Genomic DNA, 25,670 nt, shown 5'->3' on the forward strand with positions numbered 1-25,670 from the left:
TTCAACTGCATCAGCTAGACCATATAAGGTGCGTATGAATGAACAATAGTTTAAACCAGGGCAGACTGAGAATGTGATAACTAAGGTCATATGAGATCATATTCAGGGGAAAAGTCACCTTCTCCTTGTATTAGCCTACACCTTTCTTCTTATCATAAGTTACCTGGTCCCAGATGTGGGGATGTGACACAAAGCATGTGGGCCGTTCAGCTCCAGTAAGGTTTAGATATTGGAAACCTATGAGGTTTTTCGCTGATTACACATTCGATGCAGTCTCCTGTGGATAAATGATTACTAGATTGCAAGATTAGTCTGTAAACAGAAACTATTTTCATAGTCAACCACAAAAGAAGTTTAAATACTACTACTACAAACAACAACAACAATAATAATAGTAATAATAATAATGAATGCAAATGAATGCATTTTAAGTTGAATTTGGGGAAACCACTTGAAACAACAATTGTGTTGAGCTATTTCAATTATTTTTGTTTGATCTGCTGTTCATTGCAAACTGAAAGTCTGTCAATTTTGCCAATAAACCTGAATTGCAATGAGGGTTGAATAATTTTAATTTCATCTTGCTTCTCACATACAGACTTTGTCCACAAAACTTGCTTAAAAGCACGTCTCTTCTCACTCTGTCCCGTTCAAATTGTTGTTGACACATCCATGCAAAGTATTGAACCAATCCTATCAATAGCTCTGGATTTTCAAATGCCTAAAGACAAACCTGTGACTTCAGAACCAGAAAAAACTATGCAGTAAGTCTATCAGTTCCAGTTCATTCAACTGCATCAGCTAGACCTTATAAGTTGTGTATGAATGAACAATAGTTTAAACCAGGGCAGACTGAGAATGTGATAACTAAGGTCATATGAGATCATATTCAGGGGAAAAGTCACCTTCTCCTTGTATTAGCCTACACCTTTCTTCTTATCATAAGTTACCCGGTCCCAGATGTTGGGATGTGACTCAAAGCCGTTCAGCTCCATTAAGTTTTAGATATTGGAAACCTATGAGGTTTTTCGCTGATTACACATTCGATGCAGTCTCCTGTGGATAAATGATTACTAGATTGCAAGATTAGTCTGTAAACAGAAACAGAAACCACAAAAATAGTATAAATACTAGTACTACAAACAACAACAATAATAATAGTAATAATAATAATGAATGCATATATATATATATATGTATATATATATTTGTCACTTCTTCATCATGCAGGCACATGCCCAATTATAGGCCCATTATTTATTGTGCATATAGAAGAAATATGACCATTAGGTGGAGTTTTGACATCTCCTTCTAACTACCTGCCAAAAAAATCAGACTAAATTGCTGTGCTATTGATTAGCATGTTGGAAAATAGCACGTTACACACACCTGGCTGTGTCTTTATCTTGCATGAGGGGTTAAAGTGGATCTATGCCTAGTACATAATGTACAAGAGCAAAACTAAAAAATAGGGCAATTTCTGAAAATTGTCGTCTGATGGTACATTCACGCCTCAGGGTGCAATTACAGGCCGATAACATGCAAACATACTTTTCAGAGATTATAGCCCTATTGATTGATGTGTCTATTGTTACCTTAATGGAATGTTAGGATCAAACAGCCTTTATGGCAAACAGTAACAATTAAAAAAAAAAAATTTAAGAAAAGAAGAAAGAAAAAGCACAAGAATAAGAATAAAATCAAACTGAATGGTGAATGGGGGGAAAATGAAGTGAATTGGGCCAGTTTTTGGATGATTTAAAAGCAGAAATCTGAAACTTATCAAAGCACTTACATTAATTTGCATCTTATATGTATATTGTGTATTATAAAGCTGTTTAAATCATGGTCATTTTAGGGTTTATGGATTTTACATGGCAGTGGAGTTGTAAAATTGTATATAATGCTACACAAAAAAAGGTTAGCAAATTATTATTTTTTCACACTAAAATTCTGTCAACATGCATACTGTTTTTGTGGCTATAATTTTAAAACATTTAGTATTTTAATGTTTGCAAACTGACCCTATTCAATATCGTTATAACTGCCTCACTGTAAATTAATTTTTTTTTGCTTTTTTAAAATAAATTTCGATGACAATCAACACTATTCCACAATAGACACTGACCTTAAATCGTACTGAACCCAGAATTGATGGGTTTTAAAGGGGCAGTTCACTCAAAAATAAAATTTCTGTCATCATTTACTTACCCTCAAAGAAACCTCTATGAGTTTCTTTGTTCTGTTGAAGAGTGCTTCAACAGAACAAAGAAACTCATACAGGTTTAGAACAACTTGATGGTGAGTAGTAAACGATGACAGAATTTTCATTTTTGGGTGAACTATCCCTTTAAGTGTGGAACCCCTGACTGAACGCTTTGTGTAGCTTCAAGCTTCAAGAACAGTTGTGTAGCCATTGCAAGTGGTTTGGCCAGGATTCAACCTGTGGTGCATTTCACATGGAGGAACTATTCTCCTTCAAGCTCAATATGTTATACATCACCTCACAATACCTTATATTTTCATACTTCAGTTGATGCACAGGCATATTGATCAAAGAACCAGACTCCAGATGAGAAACAAGCTTGTGAGGTGAGATCATCACTCTTGGCTCAACAGTGTTTAATGTCACTCTATCTCTCAGTCTATCAAATCATGAGGAAACAAAACTGAATGGTTCACCTCAGAGTAATGTCATATCAAATCAGTTTCAGCTGCTATGTTTACACATGAAATAGAGTCATGGTGGCCTTAGGTTGTCCAGGTCATTTTTCACCATAAAACATTGGGGTTAATCAGGTTAATCAGAATAAATAAATAAAAACTAAATAAAACAAGTAGATTTGTTCACCTGCTCCATTCCAAACCAGTGAGCTGCCTACAGAGGCAACATTTTTAAGGGATTATGAACACATTCAAAAGGGTGGTAATCTTATTTATAATTTAGCCAATTTGAAACTAAATTATAAGTCAGGATCACATCTACAGTATCTACTTGTTAAGTCTTACGTCAAACGTCACAGTTTCCAGGTCCAATCAGATGCCAAAAGCAAACAACAAACTGTGTAAATATAACGGTGTTCTGCAATATTATTGAAAAATCATGATCCTATAACCTTTATATCCATATGTCAGATGGACATATAGTGATTAATCTTTCATGAATAGGGGTTATGCGGAGGGGTTTGCGCTTTTTTTAGAATACAATTCTTATTTCTGTTTTAATTAAAATGTCACGAATGCTTAAGTATCAGAAAAAAATAAAATTATACAAAAATAAAATGCAGTCTTCATTTGATTGTTTTAATCGTCTGCAAGCAAATATAAAAGGTTAAACTACTATGATAGCATACAAGTCTAAACTAACTTACTGATAGTTAGCTAACTCTACATCGGGTGCCATTAGCAAAAGCTACATATACTAACTTACATACCTTCATAATCATGAATAAATGAGGAGGCGTAAAAACTTAAATCCTTTATCTAACGGAGTACTCGGGGCTCTGGAAGTCCGTTTGGCAATACGATGTACATCTGAAATGGATAGAATGGGTAGCTCCTGTAAACACCGGCTATAAAAGGTAGCCATTCCTACGCTGTGTTTACCTCAGTAGCCGACGACCGGAAGTAGTTATATCTGTTTTGTAGAACCCGGAAGTATGTTGCGCATAACCCCTATTGCTAAAATATTGGTGCTGTGAGGCCGGAGACTGTAATGCGCACTGTGAGTTTTTAAAGTCTTATAGCATAAATGTGTGATATGAAAAAATAGTGATCATAAACAGCTGTTGAGTATTCTCAGCTGAAGCAGTAGAAGCTTAGACCAAGAAAAAGTATTTATTACATCATGACTTTACAATGTGTAGAAGGCAATGCCAGAATGCACTGCGATATCAGTGAAAAAATCTATTTAAGATGGCGATATTTTGTTAGACTGAAAAGTGAAATACCGCGGGTCTTTAGTGGCCTGCAGGGACAACATTCACTACCCTCGTCCTCATACGTTTTTTTAAAGTTAGACATAGCATAAACAATATAACAAGAAAAAGAAAAAAAAATTATAAAAGCATGCCTGTTTTCCCATTCACTTTTTGTAAAAATGATATGGGGTCGCTAACGACCTGAGGTGTGTAACAGAGTAAGTACATATTTTTCTGCACAACAATAATTTAATATTTGATGACTGAATAAATGGACCTAAATTAACCTTTATTCCACAAGGTGGAAATGTTTGATAAACAATGACAAGTGACGTTTCACTCATAGTTGCTGCAGGCAGAAAACAAAAGAATAGGAAGTATCATCAGCAAAACGCAATCAGATATTAGTGTAACTGTCACTTAATGGTGGATCTGGTGAAGAAGCTGTCAGCGATCAAAATATTTTTTTGATGATGCTGAAAATGATATTTTTGAGAATATGTTTGAGATCGCGAATATAAGCCAGATGCTGAATGTGAAATGAGCTCTGACGAAGACAGTGATGATGGTATAAAACATCTGCTCAAACTGAACCCTCTCAAGCTCCAAACGTAACAAAATGTGCTTTATTTGATTCTTCTATAGTTGTTACTCTAATATCAGGAGAGTTTTATATTATCGAGACAGGTAGAGATCCATCAGTGTTAGATATAGATCCGGGTAGCTTAAGATAAGAATATGTAATAATGATTGGCGAAACATTCATACATTTAAGAGTTAATGTATTGTGTTTATTGTGTTAAAGATTTCCCCATGCAGACTTTGCAAGTTGGTGTTTGCAAACTAACCCTCTCAAGTTGGTCACACAGATTCACTGCACTGACTAACAGAAAGCTGCTTGATTTTAAAGTGAGTTTCTGTGTCACACACTACTGATAATAGACAATGGACCTTTTCTGCCTTCTAAATTTGGCTGAACTTCTGCTAATGTAACCGCACCATGTGAATTCAATTCTCTATGTAGGTAGTAGGCAGCTTATAGCTTTTTAAAAATAACCATTTAGATCCAATGAAACACATTAGACAACACATTAGGTATCTGCGTTTACTTATATCACATCCTCCTTTGTTATGCTAGAGTTAGTCCATCAACGCCGCTTTTACGCACTACCTTCAGTACACATTTCTGCTTGAATGAGAGACAGGTGCTATTCGGGGTTTAGTCTTATCGGCCTCAGATAAAGAGAGAAAAACACAGTGCTCAACACTCAATCAACGTCAGACTGAACTAGCTCAATGCTGCCATGGCCAGACAACATAATAACAGTCTTTCGTTGTCGGTTCAGAAATTTCATTGAACAGTCCATGAAAAGCTGCAGAGAAGAAACGCGTTTGCCAGAAGTTAATAAGTACTGGCTTCACAGATTGTTCTGTCTTTATGCTGTGTCCAAGCCACATTTTTTTGTTGTGTCTGTAGTTGACTGGACAGTTTTGTTCCAAAAGTAGTTTTAGAATAAGGTTGTAATTTAAAAAGAAACTGATGTTTTTCTTACACTTATCAGATGTTAATACCATATTGTGTGATCACACACAAATACACAAAAATCAGCAAGGACGTGCTTCTGTTCTTATGAGCTCATTTATATGTAATGTAAAAGCAGCCATGCCCCTTTGCTTTTATGAAAACTATTAATAGTATATGTCAGGAATAGAAGAAAAAACTGCTCAAAACCAATATTCCTCATTGTTCAAAACCAATATGACAGACTTTCTTCCATTTTTTTAAAGAATATCTTGGCCAGTCTTTTAACATAATGAAAATAAACGAGGGCTGGAACTGTCAAGCTCCACAATAACATATAAACACCATAAAAAGTCAAATTCATACCATAGCTTTGTGGGAGGAACAGACAGCAGTTTAAGAGCTGTTCATGAGAGAAAACAATACACATGTTCTGAGTTAGATCTTTTGAATCAGTTCACCGAATCTGATTCTTTCTAGAATCTAATCCACTTCTCGAGTGATTCACTAACTCAATGATCCGGCAACAAAAGTTAACAGCACATTGGAGTGGAAGATAATCAGTGAATAACTTCTTGGAATTTAGCGTATTAGTCATATTGACTCATTTTGTTTTATTTATGATACTTAATGGGGAAAAATTATATGATTAATAAGTTATGACCACATGTTTTTACATTAATTTAACTCATCAAAATGAGTTGAACAACTTTAAACTTTTTTTATAAGTTGTTGCTTGATTGTACTTTTTTTTTTTTCAGTGTTTGGTTTTTGAGGCTTGCCAGCCTCAGTCCCCATTCACAGAAAAAGAACGAACAGCACATTATTAAAAATATCTTCTATTTCATGCAAGAAAATGACATGAGGCTGAGTAAAAAAAAAATTTCAGTGCGGTATTCCTTTAAGACAGACACATCTTCAGCATACAACTGATAATAAAATAAAAAAACATCTCATCTAAGCGTTTTCGAGTCTAAAGTTCAGCTTTTGGTTATCTGTTGTATTTCAAAGACTGATGACGTAACTCCAAGACAGATGATAAATGTATATTGTAAAACAGGTGCCATTAAGCTTTCTCTATATATCGTTCCCAGGACTGGGACGTTTATGGCCATTTACAACCCTGTTTCTGAATGGAAAATGGCTTGTAATATGAACGGTGACAAGAAGGTGACCTCTATTTATTTAAATTTTCTTTAAAATATTGAGTTGATACTGATTTAAAGATTTTTTCAGAGTGAAATTCTGTCAAACTGTTAATGTAAGTTGTTTAATACTGTTGACGTGAATGGATTGTGTACTGGTATACTTTTCCAGTAAGCATATCATCAGTTGATTCATGACACACTTAAATAATGACAAACAAACAAACTCCTTTGTCCCCCAACTGTCTAAGAGAGTGAGAAAGTGTTTGACTCATGCGAGGGAGCATGTGTGAGGAATTAATGTGGCCGTGTCTGTTAGCGGGAACATAAATAAACGCGGAGCTACGTGCCAGGCAGCACAGAAAGAGGTGAATATTTGGCCAGATGGCGTTCAAGGGCCCATTGCTCCTTTCAGCAGAGACCTGGACTGTTTATGTGTGTGTGTTTGAAACCCATGCATGCTATCCGCTTTGTGTACTGAAAGACCAAAGAGATTGTTCCCTTAAATCAGAACATCTTCAGCACGCTTCAAAGCGCTGAGAAACAATGAGGTTACGACAGGTTCAGTCTTCATCACTGCTTGATGCTGATTAGGCCCGTTGACAGAGTGAACTTCAACCTCAGCGTTACGAAATCATGTGATTTGAAAGTCCACAGTGTGTTTCTCCACACCACATTGTCTCAACACACTGCACTGTATATGAGGGAGAGTAAAATTTGATTTAAATGTCTGTGATTAATGTTTTCCCTGAACGAACATCTGTTTTTCAGTGAAATCAAGACTGACAAGATAATGGAATTGTTTTTCAACAACGAGGCAGTCCATTTGATGAATCAGTCCATTTCTACAGGTTACAGAGGTGTGGATTCATTTATTGGTTTGAAATGATCAGAGGCTCTCTGTTATGCAGCATGTATTTTAGTGCATCATCTTTCAGGCCCACCTGGCAGTCGCTCCCTCCATTTCATTGTAATGTGGTCCTTTCAGGGCACATCTGCGTTATTAGCAGAGTGAATTGAAATGGCAGTAAATGCATCAGATAGTGAATGATTCGAGGCGGGAATGACCCCCTTTTATACTCGTCCTGAAATTTCTGTTGGAGATACATTAGAGTGACAACAATCACAAAGTTAGTTTTAGGTAAGTAAGTCATAAGGGTAGTAAGTCAGGGTAGTAAGGTAGTAAGTCATAAGACATTCATAAAGTAAAGTTTTCAAATTTGTAAACAGAAGGGCTGAAAAGCCATGAAGTTTAGTTTATCTGGTTTTGGTTGAGGAGGTTTTAAACTTCTTGTGCATCACGTAACTGTCAACGATAATAAATTCAGCCTAAATTCAATCTATTACAGTTATTATAGTATAATTACATATAGGATATTATAGTATATTATAGTATATATATATATATATTCTATAAATCATGTTATGAATGGTGTATTTAAATATGTAAATAAGTATCCAAGATTCTTATATTCTTTGAGTTTTTCCGCGTACAGACGACATCATTGTCAAAACGATCCCCATTCACACGGATCCACGAAAACGACTTTAAAACGCTGTATTCTGCAGCCAAGCCATTAGATGGCGATAAAACGCTATAGACTGAACACGTAATACACACGTGCATGACGTCATCGTCTTTAGAGATTCGCGTTTTTTTGTTGTTTACACATACCGTTTTCAAAAACTTGCACTTTGAAACCCATTTTTAAAAGTTAGCGTTTTCAGGCACCCAAAAATGAATGGCCAAACGCAAGCAAATTTGTTTTGCATGTATTTCAGTCTCTCATATAGGCCTACATCTTTTCCACTCGGTATTGCCCATCTTTAACACTCAATGTATTCTTCAAGCTTGTGTATGTCCTAATTTAATCCAGTTATATAAAAAGAGCATTGCAGCTTCTGTACGTGTCACATGTCCCATATGGAACAGGACACATGGAGCACTGACCCACAGTGGAGGTCTATGGGGGATCTGCAGTATAATCAAGCTTTGGCTGTGGGACAGGGGCTGGGAAAGCTCTCTGGGCGGAAAGAGGAACATCAGGCTGGAACATGCTCAATTACAACGTGAAACCCGTGGATGACGCCAGCAGTACTACTATCATCCAGTAAATGTCAAAAAGACATGCATAGCCTCAGGTCATTGGCCAGAGTATTGTAAGTAATCAAGGTTACGGTAAAGATGTGTCATGGATCACGTAAAAACGTGAGATTGGTGTGCATGAGTGCATCCTATCAAGAGACCAGAGGAGGAAGTCTCATTACCTAAAAGACTGGCCAATTCAGGTGCTGGTGGCTTTCTGGGACAAAACAGAGAAAGTGTGAACATGAACAAAGATTTGACATAGGGCAATAAACAAACAAACAAACACAGCTAATTAAGGTTTAACAGAGAGAGAACTTGTGAGAGAAATCCGAGTTACAAAACTTGTCATGACTTAAACAGCTAGAGTTTGTTTCTGCACCATTAACGTTCAAGTAAATAGAGGAGAACCACAAACATAGACAGTTTGACAACATTGCAGTCTTTTAGCAATAAGGGCACCATCCCAAGAAATGTTGATATATTGTGGAAATTATTTTGTGGTCATTACATCACTGTAAAAAAGTGTTCGTCATTGTTTAGAGAGTTTAAACCCAATTTTCTTCATCAGTGACTCCATTTAAAGTGGTTTAAAAAGTGAAATGAACCACTTAATTGCTACTTAAAGGCCCACTGAAGTTCCTTGAAACACGCAGTGTTTTTCAATGTGATGATGTAATTTCCACTGAAACAGGAAGACAGGGTAGGACATATCGAGCACCCCCTCCCCTTTTTTTAAAATGGCAAATAGCGTTTCACTTATATCACAGCTCGGCCAGAGCCGCTGATTCCCAATTATTCTAAGATTCCCCTTTAGATTTAATATGAAACTGTTACTAAAGCAAATCAGTGTAGTTTGCAAAACATATAGTCTGAAAAGTGTAGTTTGTGTAAATGTGTCGTTTTGAAATTTACTGTATGTTGGTGCATGCATGGCACTGGTGTTATCTCTTACACCTGTCACTGCTGTTTCTAATGTCGAGTCTGCTTAAACGCTTCTTCTCCTAATCCCCCCCTATATCGCTATAATATCCGAGTAGAGTTCAAATGGGTCCAATATGTTTTGTGGCCTGCACCGACTCGCGCATATGATCTGCTCTGTGCTATCGTGTTTTGGACCGGAGCAGATTGTGTGCACGCAGTGGCGGTTCGCATGACATTAACGCAAAACAAGACTTCATTCGCCCCAATGGAAAGCATATTTGCACAGTCTGAATAGTTTCCTATCTATCCCCTATTGTGCGCTTTATGTGCCATTCACCATAAAATAGTAAATGTGTGAACAAGTGACCAATTTAAGCCACATATTCAGCATGTAGGGGTTGGGACGCTTCAGATTCTAGAGAGCATTTGATTGAACAGAAAATCTGATGAGAAGCTGAAGTGCAGGGTGATGTCATCAAAATCGTTGATTCATATTGGCGGAAGTGAGAGACCATAAGTCTAAATTAAATGCTTATATCTTCTAAATGCGAATTCTGTCATTGTTTTGGAGCAGTTTAGCTTACAACATTTAGACAGATATAGATAACATTTGGGCTAACATATTCATAATAAAAGCCAAAAGCAATTCAATTTTGATTTTATGGGGACTTTGAGCTGCTACCTTTTTCATGCATGCGCTTAGGCTACCGGTTATGTGCAACAAACTTCTGTATTCAGTAAAACCGATTGCATTGTTTCTGGATCAGTTCTTTTGTAGGCTACATGTTACGTTAAATATGGAGCTGTTTTCCTCAAGATGCCTTTAAAGGAGATGAGCATAATTGATATCCATCACATGTGCAGGTTGACATACAAGTTTTTTCTTCTTCTCACCAACATTCAGATATTAAAATCAAATAAAACGGCAACAATAAAATAATAACTAGTTAGGTGTGCTGATTACCTTAAAAGTCTATAGCTATCGCTGACAGTTCATTCATACTGTTGATAACACACTTTCTCAGACAAGCAGATTCGATGAAACCATTATGGTTCGGTTGAGCCTTCAAAAATGCCCTTTCGAGATGTAAAATAAATTTAACAGCAGAACAACAGTGACACTATGTGGCCAAACATGCAAACACAGCCTTTCCCTGCAGAAATTTGGTATAGAATGCATAACCCAAATACACCATTAAATCATGAAGACTGTTTAGACATTTGGCCTGGGCAACAATAAACCATCTGGTTTATAAGGCCAAGTAAATAAAGCATGTCATTGCCTTGGATACTTATCTGATCCAGTGAAACCAAGCTATCTACTAGTGACCAAAAGCAAGGTCAACAATGTCATTATTTGATGGCTGAATATGGTTTATTACAGAGGGAAAATAGCCTTGATATGGCAAACCATAGATTAATGACTGTTATTGTGGTGTTTGACATTCCTGTTATAAAAACTTGTTCAACCACCTTTACCTTGAGCTTGACCTAGCTAATTAACAGAGAAGCCTTCAGCATGCATATCGAGTCCAGAAAGTTTAATAGCCCAACGGTGACCTCAAAACTGACTATTAGTTGCATCACATTTTTTGACATAAACTTGGTGACTGATCTAATTGATTACAATCTGACACATTACTGTAATGTAGGTTAAGGGGAACAACGAACAGCTTTCACCATTAGCCTTTTTCATTTCCCCCAATATGAATAAATAAATAAATAAATATTTGTAAGTGTTCAGAGTTGGTGTCTATATGCAATACACAGTACTGTATAACTAGGTAATAAATAACTAAACAACTCAAATCTGGTTTTCATATGCTGACAGTAGTGATAGCAATACTGTCTGAAAAGTTAAAGTCAAACAATAGACTGTTATTTTTGTAATTTGCTTTTCCAGTTGCTTTCTTGCACTGCTCTGCCCCTCTGTGGTTTATTGTCATATTGGAGTAATGCTAGAAATGACTTAATATGTTTTAAAGATCTTGAATTATCATTTATTTCAATATTAGTAGGGTTTTTTTTATTCTACTTTCATTCATTTTCATATTTAAGCAGAATTAATGTGGTTGGCACTGTTTTAGTGTTGTCAGAACCAGTATCACATCAGTGGCCTACATAAAAATGTTACTTTATCCTTGTAAAAACAACCTTCTGAGGAGCCAGCAGGCATGAACAAACAAATATGTCCTCGGCTGCTTTGCTCTTTGTACAAGAGTGTTTACAGTCCTTGTGTTTGGGCTGTTTCTGCAGCTCCCGTGCCCCATATTCCTAGGGAGGCTTTATTATGAATTCAGATTAAGCATTTAAACATCCAGGCATCAAAAGGCATCTTAACTTCTGACCTTTTGAACACCCACTGACTTGGCTACACAGAGACTAAAATGTGATTTTCATTGAAATCATAAAGTGGCATAGTAATTTGCCCAGTTGTTTTGTGATTGCAGCGCATATTGTGTTACAGTTGTCCCAATCATAATTACTTGTCATACATATATTTTCAGCCACAATTAGGTTCAAGGAGTTCAGGTAGTTCAAGTCCAGACTCAACCAAAGCCTTCATCAATTAGTATTTGACATCCCTTTATGTAAGGATCTCAAAAGGTGCTCTGCTATTTGTGGGTTAACACTTTAACACTTTCCTAACTCTTGAAAAGAAGGAGTCTCCAGCACAGACTGCAGCTCAAACGGAGCAAAGAAAAAAGACCAGAGAAATATCATCCCTTAATCGGTCTTAAAAAGAAACAAAACTATATTCAAAAATAGTTATCTTTGTCTTAATCTTTTTCTCCCTCATCATCTTCTACAACATCTCATTTTCCCCCTCTAACATAGACCATCACTCTCTCAATAATCACACTCATTCCTTCAACACACAATATCACACACCCTTATTTCACACAAAATCTCCTTCTTTCTCCTCTGGGGAAGCACAAATTGAGAGGCTGCATCCAAAATCGCATACTCTCGATTAGGTACTTTGAATAAGTAGGCCTACTTTGCGAGTGCTAAAAAAGTATGTTCTATATAGTATGAATATGTGTATTAGGCTATTCCTAAATACCTAACATTCAACATGTTGTCACTGTCACGTCACGTGTGACCTACTACCAGCGTCAGTTGTGTTGCTTCCCTGCCATTCACAAATCCTCTCCCGTGGTCTTATGGGAAAGTAAAGTGTCCATCGTATGCACACTTATGAAAAGTAGCTGTCATGTCCCTGGGCTGATCTGTCCAATCTCTGTTGTGTGTTTGTTTGGAGCATGTGGGTTCGTTTTGACAGTTCACCATGTGCTTCACTGTCATTGCAGTGTCTCCTCCCACTCCCTTGTTATCCCATTCATTACCTCGTTATTATTTGACTCACCTCACCTGATCCAATATCAATTCATTCCTTCTATCTCCTATTTAGTCTCCTCGTGTATGTTGTCTTGTGCCAGATTGTTGTTTGAGCTATGTGTGAGGGATAGTTCCAGTTGCTTTGTCTTGTGGTCTACTGTGTTGGATCTTTACCAGTTTTTGTTTCATTTTTTTGTTTTATTTTCTCTACTTCCTCCTGATTTTCCCAGGCAGTTCTGCTGCATTCAGCCCTGGTCTCTGTCTACTGTCGTGGATTGCCTTTTTCTCTGTCCTGCTTCACGTGCTACCTGAGAGCCGCCAGCCTCCCGCCTCTTCAGCCTGTCCCTCTGTGCTACACCGCTTTGTTCTGGCTCTTCAGACGTTGCGTCAATCTATTGAGGACGCTACTCTAGAAGTTCCTCTGAAATTCAGTCTGTTTTGAGTTCCTGTCTGGATTATTGACAGGCTTTTGTGTTTCCTATTTTGAAGAGAAATAAACCTTTTGTTGCCTGCAATTTGAGTCTGTATCCTGACAATTACATCATCCAGGTTCCGAGTACTGTGGATTCACACCTCTTTTGTCACATTGTTTTTTTCGCCTACTACAGGGATGGGCAACGTCAGTCCCACTCTGTTGCTGTCCTGCAGAGTCTGAAAATTAAAAAATGCTGTCTTCTGAGATCCCTTCATCTGATGGATTTTTGAAAGCAGCATAGATATCCTTCACTGCCTTTGATATCCCACAATCATGTGCTTTCCATTCTGTGACAGTTGAGCTAGAAAAATAAAGATGGCATCTGAAAGTTGCGGTTGCTGGTCAGCTTGTGTGTATTTAAATGGAGATTTTTAGCAATGTTTTCCACTTCTGATTTTATTTCTATAGTGAGAAATTACTAGCCTGCAAGCCAGACCTACATCAAGATGTTAGGTCTGGCAACTCACCATAGACACGGCTCCATCTGAGGGGTGGGATAAAAGGCTGTCTTTCAAATTCCCTTGGACAGCGCTTCAACCAACCAGAGCGTTTTCCCAACAGCGGAGCTAACGTTAGTTGATAGATTCAACTTTTAAATCTGGCTGGCAAAACTACGAAGTACGAACACATCTTCCTTTTTTTAAGAATGACTTAAGTGCCGTTCTTTGCTCTTTTCTCAAAGAAAAACTTAACTCCAAGCCCTCCAGAGTCACGGCCAAAGCCGATTCGAAAGACTGTTCTCCAGCAGCAGCCATTCTTTGTTTTCAAGCAGGGAACCGTCGCAACTCTGTCATCATTATGTTAAGCCCGCCCCGCCTACTCTATACACGATGTGATTGGCCTGACCCAATTTAGGTTTTTGCAGCTCGAAAGTCAATGGAGAGTTGCTAGACTACCCTGGCTGCAAAATACATTTTGCTGCCGCTAGGGTGCGTCTAGATTTCTAGGCTAAGAAATTACTATTTAAATATTTGCTTAGTTATCACCAAAGCTCGCTATATTTTGCTGTAGATCAATAACAGTTACGCTGCCCGAAGTATGCTCGAAATCAGTTTCGTTAGGTACCTTCATGCGCAAACACTGCCTACAAAGTCATTGCCTAAGGCAGTGAGGCAACAAGTCAGCTGCCTTAATTTTTTGGACGCAAAGCCAATTAAGACAAGCTGCATAGTAAGCACAAAAAAAAAAGTAACACCTGCTAACGCTGTGGTACACAGGGAATGAGATCAGAGCCTGTTAATGGATGTCAATGGAGGAGAGGCCTCGTTGCTTTTGTGGGAAAATGTCTTCTTATTTAATGAATCGGCAGCCCAAACATTTGTTTTGGATTGATCTATTTTAACTTCATTTCTGTTGCTGAGTCCCAATTCAGAGGCTGCATCCTTCGAAGACCGCATTCAAAGGTCGATTGCGTCACCGCTGCGCGACGAAGGCTGTCCCAACTCGAAGGCTCCTTCAAATGCGGCCTCCAAATGCGTCCTTCAAAGAATCCAACAGATCTTACACATCCTACCCCAGAATTCATTGCGCACCAGTGATGACAGGATTTTTTTGAGAAATTGCCAAATTACACTTTTAAACCTAAGTATTGGGTTTCAACTAATGCTGGGTACACACCAAAAGATAATCGGGCTGATTTTGGGCAGATTTCCCCCCTTCCGACAATCCTAGCTATGTCCCGATTATTTTGATGGTTCAACAGATTATTTTATCAGATTTTCCCTTGGTGTGAGGTGTGTTAAGAGTGTCCGAACCTGCTCGGAAGAATGTCGGAGCTGCCCCGATCGCGAATTCAACATGTTTAATATTTACGATCAGAAATCCTGATGTGTGGGGGGAACCCCGAGGACAAACGCGTGCACGTTCTGGAGATTATCACATGAAACAAAACAATATCCAATCAGAAAGCGAGATGATGGAAGATACGGTCATTCTCACACACACACACACACACACACACACTTGCAGGAAGTTGAGTGTTAAGGGTTCAGTGAGGTTTTATAGAGGGATTAAATAACTTTTTCTAAAGAGACAATAAATCCAATAAAGAATAAATAAAGACAATAAAGAATGAATATATTTCTGTATAAAAGGTTATATATAATGGTGGGTACAATGTTTTTTTGTTTTTTTTCATGTGAATTTTCTGTGAAAATCATTCCAAACACCATCATCGCAATTTCTTCCTGCATATCATCCGCCATGCTTATTCTGAAGTCTCGCGAGATTTTGCGAGATTTCCTGTGTTCACAGTCGAGACTCTGGTTGAAAATCTGTTTGTGTGTGGTGTGCTGTCTTTGTCACATCATGGCACACCACACACTATAGGAGCAAAATGCTTAAATCTAGGATTTATCACATTTGAAATCACATTTTGAAAATCTTATAAGATGTAAAACATCTTTTGGTGTGTACCCAGCATTACTCAAATATCTGATAGAAATGTAAAAAATAAAATAAAAACTTTAAACCAGTTCAAATGTTGATCTTACCAAGATGCGATTTTATATAGTTTATATATTTATTATGTAACTAAATGGACCAAGGTGAACATATTTAGACAGTTCGTGAACCCTATTTTGTTTTTAGGCAGTTGAGGTCCAGTGCAAACACTGCCTCGGCAGCTGTCATAGTTGCTAGGCGAAAAGAACAGTCCTCCATAGGCTAGACCGTACCATTTAACAGAGTTCAGTCCTTCAAAGGATGCAGCCTCTGAATTGGGACACAGCCTATGGTAAACAGTGATTGTCTGTCGCACAACTCTGAACAAAATTCAATGATGTCAAGGCTGTAATGTGATTGGTTATCAAGGCACACGTGATCCAAGTTAGCCTTTATGCTTTCTCCAGTTGACATTCACAGCAGCACCATATTTAAAGGGAATGAAAGCGAGGCTGAGAGGGATAGACATACAGTTCTTCGGTGAAAAATATCTTTCAGAGAATTTCAATTGACCAAAAAAAATGAGCTATGGAAAATTGCAAGTGATCAAGGAGCTTTATACTGCTTTTTACAGCGGACGCCATTGAAAACACAGTAATTTTAATAAATAGTAGGGAAGTATGTGATCTCGGATGCTGCCAGTGAATTATTATTATTTTTTAATCCTTGCAGTAACCTGTGCTCATTATTTAGCACAACCCACATCCATTCAACCCATTAGTACTTCCCAAAAACCACCAGGAGAGGGTGAAATAGGATATGTATTCTGAAATGGATGAATATTCTGAAATTATAATCTATTCTATTTATTTTAACACAGTCGTGTATTTGCTAACAACTTAATAACTTCCATCATGCACTACCTCACAAAAACAAATATTTGTATTTCCATGCAACTGGGGGATACAGAAAAGGCACCAGCCCAGAATGTCACTTCATAGTGCTCCTCACATTGTCAGTCTTTTGTTAAATAAACAGAGCTAAAGATAATGCTGTACGGGAAATGAGTCCTTTTCTGTCCCGGCGGTTACTTTGTAACACCAGCACGGTTTCCAACCACGGTTTAAACTCTATAATACATTTAATGTTTAAAAGGTTTGAAATGTTACTGCAGCATTAGAAGCATGCTGTGGATTATGTTAATGTGCATAATAGCCTATGCATTTAGATATGATAATAAATTTGGGAAACATCCCTGGTATAAAGTGTTAGGTCTCAAAAATAGAAAAATAACTATTTTAAAAATTAAAATAACTAAAACACTACTACATTTCCCTTAGACGTTTCTCCTCTCTGCTTTGGATAAGGGAAACTAGAACTGCAATGTTTATATTGGCTGAGGATTCAGGAAAGCAAGTCGTGAACTAGTTGAGCAACTATATCACAATAATTGCGAGATGAGAACCATTATATAAAGAAGGAATTATTATTATTATTATTATTATTATTAAAGAACATAACACAATCATACACTGTTAGAAATTACCAGCATTTCACAATAATTAACAGTATTATTTTACAGTAACTTGTAATTAAGTTTCCCTGTAATATCCCAATGAATACTAATAAAAGAACATAATCAAAAGGATCACTTTATGTTAGTGCATCAATGAACAATCCTGATACAGCAATATTGATGTGTTGCTCTAATCATCTATATCAATTGGTTAAATGTCATTCAATATTGTGTTCATTCTATTGAAATAGCTTTTCTGACCTTCCTTGTGCTTATATAAAAACATATATTTAAAACCAATTAGTAACTTGACTACATGCATTCTATTTTACCACAAACAATCTGTGAAAATCAGTCCATTAACAATAAAAACTGATGAAAGCAGAACTGCAGTATTGGCTATTTAGAAAATACATAGCCTAATTCATACATAAAAGTAGGCTAATTCAAAAAGTAGGCTAGAAACTTTTTAAAGTGAAAATATCAATAACAAAAAGAAGAAATGTAAAGGGGAAAGTGTCAAAGTTGAAGAAATACTAAAGTTTGAACTCTTTAAAAACGGGTTTAACAGTTACGCCGAAAAAGTAGCATAGTGATATTGCTTAGTCAACTTTATCTTGGCCTGGTTTCACAGACAAGGCTTAGATTAAGCCAGGATTGGGCCTTAATTCAATTAGGACATTTAAGTCGTTTTTATAAATGTGCTTTAGAAAAAAAAAACATTAACGGTGTGCATTTTGAGACAAAACAATATCAGTGACATAGGATATGCCCGTGCAAGTTGCGTTCAGTTAAAACTCATTTTAGTCTGAGACTAGGCTTAAACCTTGTCTGTGAAACCGGGGGGTTATGTATATTTTCAAGTTCTCTTGAAGCAACATTGCCAACTCGTCTCAGCTATTGAGCTATATCCACAGTATACCGAACTCTGCCACTAGAGGCCAGGCTCCGCTCTCCTTTGAACACTATTGTTGGGTGTTGAATGCGAAGCGAGGTGTTTTTCTCCTCCTCCAAACCTGAAGCCGTGTTCCAATGAAAGCAGGTGGAATTCCCCCTTTCAACCAATGGCGCTCTGCCCTCGCAACAATCCCTTCGAAAAGGATGTGTGGGCTCGGTTATGGCGCTGCTGGCGTGAAGTTGTTGGGAACGGACAAGCCCAGGAAGCAGGAATTTGGCACTACTACACCAGCTAAAGCTTAGGGCTGCCCGCTTGAATGGGAACAAGTGAGCGGATCATTCATATTTGGTCAAACGTACACATTGGAAAGCCACTTCGGCGACGTCGGATTGAAGAAGATAGTGATTTCTACAAAAGTTGCTCTGTCAAAAGCGAGCACGCATGAGAAATAAGAGTGACCTCTGGCTAAAAAAAAGGCATGGATCGCAAGAGTTAGACTAAGTTCTGACTCCCCTCGAGCTGTTTGTTTTTTCAACTCTGGAGAAGGACGTAACACGGTCACCATGCCTGCCAAAACAAAATACAATTTAGTCGATGATGGACACGATTTGCGGATTCCTTTACATAACGAGGAAGCATTCCAACATGGGATTAATTTCGAAGCAAAGGTGAGTTTCTTTTGACATGAAGATGTTTTTCAGCAGCATGTTTTATTTACATCCTGTTGCAAATCCTGTTTCCAGTCCTAGGATACATAAAGTTGTTTTGCCATTGTTTACATTCCGTATTGTCAATTTAATTGAGCGCATGAGTTCTGATATCTAAGTTAGTTTTACTAAGCCCAACTTGTCGACAGGAGATCTAATAGATTTCATCTCGTTGGCTTTGATTTCCAGTATATCGGTAGTCTGGATGTGGCTCGACCCAATAGCCGTGTGGAGATTGTTGCGGCCATGAGGCGGATAAGGGTGAGTTTTTATGGTTCCAGTTTACTTTTACGGCTTCCTAAAGTCGAGTTAGCTTACAAAGTTTACAAATGTCAGTCATTAGATGTACATAACTGCCTACTTGGTATTCCAATAAAGCGCTACGACGGAATGACTCAGTCTCTGTTCCGCACGGGTGGTCTTCATGCCTCGAGCAACAATCAAAATACAAAAGCAGGACAGATCAATGAGCAAATTGCCTACAAAATGAAATGATGGGATATTGATAGCCCTGTCAAAGTTGCTTTGATAAACATACACCAGTCCTGTAAGTTACGTCGCCTTTGGCTACCACAGTGTTTTGGGATTTTCATGTGTGTAAACAGAGAAGGGCTCTTTGAAGTGGGGGTCTTCTAAGTAAAGCTCAGTTTTGGCGCCCACCTATCACGGGCGATGAGAATGCTGTGGCTTCCTATGTAGACCCCCCTTGATACAGAAATCTTACGTTTTGCTTTATTTTTGTTGTAATTGTGTTTAAACACATTTTCCCAATTTAAAATCTTCACATTTACATGTAGTAACTAATGGGGTCTACAAATTACGTTCTGAATCCCAGGGTCCCTATAGTGTTCACTGCTTCAGTTCCTACACTCAGTAGGTGATATCTGTATAAGTTCACTTTACTAGGCACAATTTGCTTATCGAAATGCCCTACAACATCATCAATTTTTAAGAAAATATATGATGATGTATTATAAAATGTTTGTAGCTCATCACATTTGAAAGCCCAAACTTTCTTTTACTTTATTTGACTATATTTATTTAACTTAATGACAGTATGCTCTTAAGTATGAAAGTAGATGAAATAATATGGAATTAATTAACTTTTTATTCCCTACCCCCAAGTCTGATCTTCAAGGCAGCCTGTTGTTGTCAGTTAGCTGTAATGGCAGGTTCTCAAACATCCACTACTGTATTACTGTCAGGGAGGTTTTACCTGAACATACTTCCTTTGCCTGGTATGCTTTGCATTCTATGGCCCAGATTTTGCTTTTACAGTGAAACTTATTTCAGGGAAGTGTGATAAGAGGTGATTTGAATGTAACCATTGTAAGGCATTTTTAGTTTGTTTTTGCAACATCCTGGTTTCCAGCATGGCAGCAGACACCAGGTGCAAACGATCCTATTAACCTTTTCAGTGCGTTGGACCCCCTGCAATGGTCTGCTGGCTAAGGAACAACCATGCTTTTACAGCAGGGAAATATTGTGTGAAACACAAAAGTTGCACAAAACCAATCATCCTCTAGTGGTTAAGTAGTTTTAAGTTCAAGCAGTGACAGCATTGTTTGAGCTCGCAGTAGACTGCCCTATAAAGACAACGTATACAGTAACTTATACAACACTGATTCTGATAAATGTTTCTAATTGGCGTTAACGCTCTTTTCTATAAATGTGAGCACAGTTAAGCCAATCCTTTCCTTCACTGGATGGATTTTGCTAACTGTTGATTACTTAAAATTTGTAGTTACTGCATTTTGTTGTTGCACTGCAGAATATTGTGTGTGATAATTAGCCTACTTATCAGACCATGCATAAATATTTTGCATACAAAACATTGCGTTTTGAGGAGAAATTGTATGCAATATAATGCTGACAAAAGAGATCCTACTTGTTTGATTTTAAGTCCCATTCACCGTCATTTATTTGGCTAGCAGTTTCTCTGTTTTGTCTATTGTTTATTGCTCACTGTTTGTTGCTATTGTGTACTTTAACAAAATGCACACCATGGCATACGATTTGTTCCAACATAGGACATTTATTATTCCAAGGAGTCATGTAACATCTACAGAATGCATTATTGCAGTTTGCAAATTCAGATTCAGGTCATTTCAATGTGAAAGCTTAATGTAAAGAGAGTAGTGCATAAGTAGTTAAATGTTTCCGTATAGTGCTTTCTGTTCTGTGGTATTTCACTTTGTAGGATCTTATGATGTGGTGTCTATGAAGGAAAGGAGAACATTTCAATGGCTGTCGGAAATAGTTTCCGTTTAATCTGCCTTTTGATCTTAATTGCCATCACCCTGACAAAGGAACTTGGGTCGAAGAGATCCGTCGAATATATTGGTTTCACTTCAAATCAGATAATGTAGGAGTGGAAATACTGAGGTGAGATCAGGAGCCTCAGACATTTTGGTCAATAGTTATGTTAAAAATTACAGACTCTGTTTGTGCAGGAAGAGGTGATTTAGAGTTCATTGGGGAATTAAAAGGTTGAAGCCTATAATGATTGGTCATTTTCACCACACCCAGATTCAGTTTACCCAGTATAATGAGCTGGAGTCTGAAGTGTTTATATGCTGTTGTCATGCTTTATTTGGTGCAAAAAAATGTTTATGTTAAACACCAAATAATAGATATAAAAGTGTAAATGAATGTCTAGATCCCCTATAAAAGCTTATCTTGTTCCCTTCGCTGTCTGAACAACAGTTAAGTATTGTAGTGATTGATTGGCCTGTCAGTTTCTTAAGCTTCACTTTACTTCCACATGATCTCTCCCAATTAGCCTTTTTTTATTTTTATTATTGAGCATCACAATATATGGCATCAAATCCACTTAAGCCTCAAGCCTTCCTTGACTTCAAGCCTTTTTAGTGTCAAGCAGCAGTAGTGGTTTGTTTGACGCAAATGTGTGACACAAACCCTAACCCAATGTGTGACAAGTGGACTAAATTATAGGCCTACCTTAATTTTTACTCTAGCTTCACTGATTACGAGATACCTAGGCTAGCAGACACCTTGTATGCAAGAACCTGATCGTGACGTTATTTTTGTGGAGATGATTAGCATTGAGTAGATGTTGCTGTCAGATTTGGATAGGGAAAAATTTACAGTCTTGCAGTCCTCTTGTAAAAGCTTTTAGACTCTTTTGCATAGCCCAGCATACTTTGCTCTTATTGCTGTGTCTCAAATTTATTGCATTATATATAGTTAAGCTTTAAGATGGTCAAACCTCACTCTTTGGAAAAATTGATGACCTGCACTTTAAAACAGCACCTTAATTAACTGACTTAAGTGATGTTGGAATGAATTCCTTCATGTTGAGGTTTCTCCTCTAACACTGTGGAAGTGGAAATGTTGACAACTAACTTATAGTTATTGAATATAATTCCTTTTTAGGAATTGATTCAAGCTAAAATTAGGTGATATTTCCTTGTTGTGATTCACTGCTGTTGTAACTGGTGGATTCCAGTCCCAGCTGAACCCTGTCTGAAAAATGAATAGCCTTATGTTCATATGCTATTAAAGACATTCTCTGCATCCGAATGTGAAGACCATAGCTCCCGTTTTCCCTTGATGTTATGAGAGTATGGTTCACAACGGATTTCTATTCTATAGGGGTTAGGAAGAGGGCTAGGGGCAACATTTGGGACATGGAACCTCTGAAGTTGTCACTGAATAGATGATTTTCTGTTCTCCTTTAGCTATGTTGAATGAAAGCAGAAAGGTCATGAAGAGTGTTATCTAATGCCCCTTATTGATTCTTCCTTTCTGTCCCTTCATCAAACCCATTTGGACGTAACACTTAGTTTAGTTTAACTGTTCCCATTGGTTCATGTAACTTTGTTGTTTGAGTTTAAAGTCATGATGGAACAGAAGTAGCGTCAGATCTTTTGTTCCATATTGTGACATACATTTGAGTGTAACGGATTATCAGAAAAAAAAAGTAGAGCTAGAATAGTTGGTTCTATTCATCAGTTACTGATTGGATTTTGAGATGTGGGAGCCAGATGAACATGCACTTGATGTCCCTCATACTTAAGAGAGAAATGTCACGGATGAATTGTTCACATTAATCTATATGCATTTAGAAAGTAGATGGGGTGAATTTTAAGTCTGGAGATTGGCCAAAATAAAGCAAAAAAAAACAAAACTGGTTGCCAATTGTGTGTTTGGAGTAAAACCTTGCCAGTTTTGTTTTATTTTGGCTGATCTCTCTTCCGGATTTGCACACAAACTGTATTGCAATAATTTCCCAAAATGTCATTTGTGTGGAAATATTAAGAAATCCGTAAACAGGACACGCTGAAGACGGACACAAGGAGGAGTGAAAATTCTGCACAGCAAGTTCACGGTTCACAATGCCCTAAATATTGAATTGGGTTTTACATGTATTCTCTAAAGGGAACTGACTGTCTTCAGAAAAGTTTCGATGGCATTTTATTTTCCTCTTACTTCCATGTAATGCCTAATAAAGTAGTGTTTATAAGTGAAGCGCTGCATTGTTTACAGCTGTGAATTTGCTTCTTTTTTTTTTCAGCCCATCTGCGGTTTTTGTTTTGCGCATGTACGTTTTATGTAGTATAATTTCACAAACCTAAAGTCAGACCATTCTGTAATGTTTTTGCTTTAAGTATTGGAATTATACAATGTAATATATATCAAAAACAACTGTGTGTAGCATCTTTGTTTGATCGTGATTAAAATGCAGTGGTTGCCTCTAATTTCAAATGGCTACTGATACATTTTGTTTAAGGTCAAAGGCAACCCGTATCGGAATTGGGCCATTTGCTTGTAAAATCAGCAATCACAATCGACTGTGAAAAATATGATTGGTGCATAGTTAATTTTCATTTCATTCTGACTTCAGACGAAAAAAAAGGCTTTTTTTGTTACAACAGGCCAGTATTTGCCCATTTTCCTTTCTTTTAATCAAATGGGTAAAAATGGATATCCTCACTAATATTCACACTTTTTCATCTGAATTAAACTGGATGACATTTGACAGTGTCATACAAAATCCAGCCGTAAGAAAGACTTTTGGCCAGGATCCATTCTGTTGACGTGCCTCATTTTGTCTCCAAAGAGCCTCTTTAGATTTAGAAAAGCTCTCTATCCCCTCAAGAACTGAACATCCTCTGTGTAACATTGACTAGCGTCAGAACAACAAAGCCATAGGATACTCGAGCCCGTCCCCTTCTTAACCATAGTAACGGAGAACAGTAAATTGACTCATAACTCTCTCCTTTCTCCTTGGTGTGTCTTTGCCTTGCGATCTGTTATACGGGTTGTTTTCACCCCCATCAAGCACGGAGCAAAATTTCATTTTCTGAGACCTTTCATTGTAACAAATGAATATTCTGGCCTAATTTGATCCTCCTTTTTAATTAACGTCTCCAGTGGCTCAGAGGTATAACTCATTCCTTGTGATTTTCTTTCTGTGAGGGTAAAAAAAAAAGTCATTAAGCATCTCTGAGAAAAATCCAGCAACCCGGTTCTGTTGCATATTGAATTATTATTATTATTATTTTTTTTAAGCCAGGGCAAGCGTGATTAATAATGTCCTTAATGCTAAGAAAACTTGATCACTTGATAAATGAAAGATTCAGGAAAACACCTCCATTTGATGTGGTTTATTCAAGTTTAATGGCCCCAGCGCATCACTCACTGTAATCCATCAATCCATGTTGATCTGTGGCTCTTTTTTTTATTTCTTTTTTTTTTATTTTAATACTAAAATATGACCCTGGACCACAAAACCAGTCACATGTCACACAGGTATATTTGTGGCAAAAGCAAACAATACATTGTATGGGTCAAAATTATCGATTTTTCTTTTATGCCAAAAATCATTTCATCAAGTAAAGATCATCTTCCATGAAGATATTTTGTAAATTTCCTACCGTAAATATATAAAACATTTATTTTTGTGAGTGAATGCTGCACAATCGTGAACATAAATGAACAAATTTAAAAGCGATTTTCTCAATGTTTCGATTTTTTTTGCACCTCAGATTCCAGATTTTCTAATTGTTGTATCTCGGCCAATTATTGTCATATCCTAACAAACCATACATCAATGGAAAGATTATTTATTCGGCTTTCAGTTCATCACATAAGTTATGTCCCGCCCGCACAATGAAGACTCTTCTTTTGGAGTGGTTCAGTCACTGTGAATGTCTGATTTAGTGCTTCTCTTTACAGCTCTCATTCTAGTGTTGTGTTTAACCCACTTCATACCCTGGGGTGATTTACTGTCTAGTTGTGTTTATTTGAATCTTCATAGCTCGAGCATTCTTTGGTTTCTGATCGAAGACATGGGTTGCCTCATCAGGACGTTAGAGCTGCCATTTTAAGATTGATAGAAAAAATATCAGCAGTTATATTACCATAATTGTGAGATTTCAGTTTCAAAACATTTTTATGGCCTATTTAACCTTCTGTTTTCCAATACAATATATAAAGCACCTCACCACAACCCTTGGTGTAGTTCTTTTATAGCCTACCTTTAGCTTTTTACTTCTGGTGACTGCATTCAAGCTTTTCCCAGTTCCTGCCAAGGTGCCAAAAAAGCAGGTTCTTCCGCCATTAGTTCTAGGAACTATGAAAAGGTTCCTCTGGTGCAAAAACCCTAATGTTAGCTAAAGGCATACTGCATTAATATGCATTATTTGTAAAAGGCAAATTAATTGCCTTTCTTCACTTGATAGATGTTAATTTATTAATCAGAATTAAATAATTATCAGAAATTTGCCA

The 25,670-nt window shown here is 37.3% G+C and overlaps 1 protein-coding gene across 1 annotated transcript in view; it reads left to right on the plus strand.

Moving 5' to 3' along the window:
- Positions 1–18,274: 18,274 nt before the first annotated feature.
- The window catches only part of nos1apa (nitric oxide synthase 1 (neuronal) adaptor protein a), a 102,210-nt gene continuing 94,814 nt past the window's right edge, over positions 18,275–25,670 (plus strand). The window contains exons 1-2 of the mRNA XM_084129809.1: positions 18,275–18,878; positions 19,107–19,178. Of these exons, the coding sequence (XP_083985935.1) occupies positions 18,774–18,878; positions 19,107–19,178 (177 nt within the window). The 5' untranslated portion in view covers positions 18,275–18,773. The remainder of the gene's footprint in view (positions 18,879–19,106; positions 19,179–25,670) is intronic.

Source organism: Abramis brama, assembly GCF_963993115.1.
Source record: "Abramis brama genome assembly, chromosome: 11".
Classification (NCBI taxonomy): Eukaryota; Metazoa; Chordata; class Actinopteri; order Cypriniformes; family Leuciscidae; genus Abramis; species Abramis brama.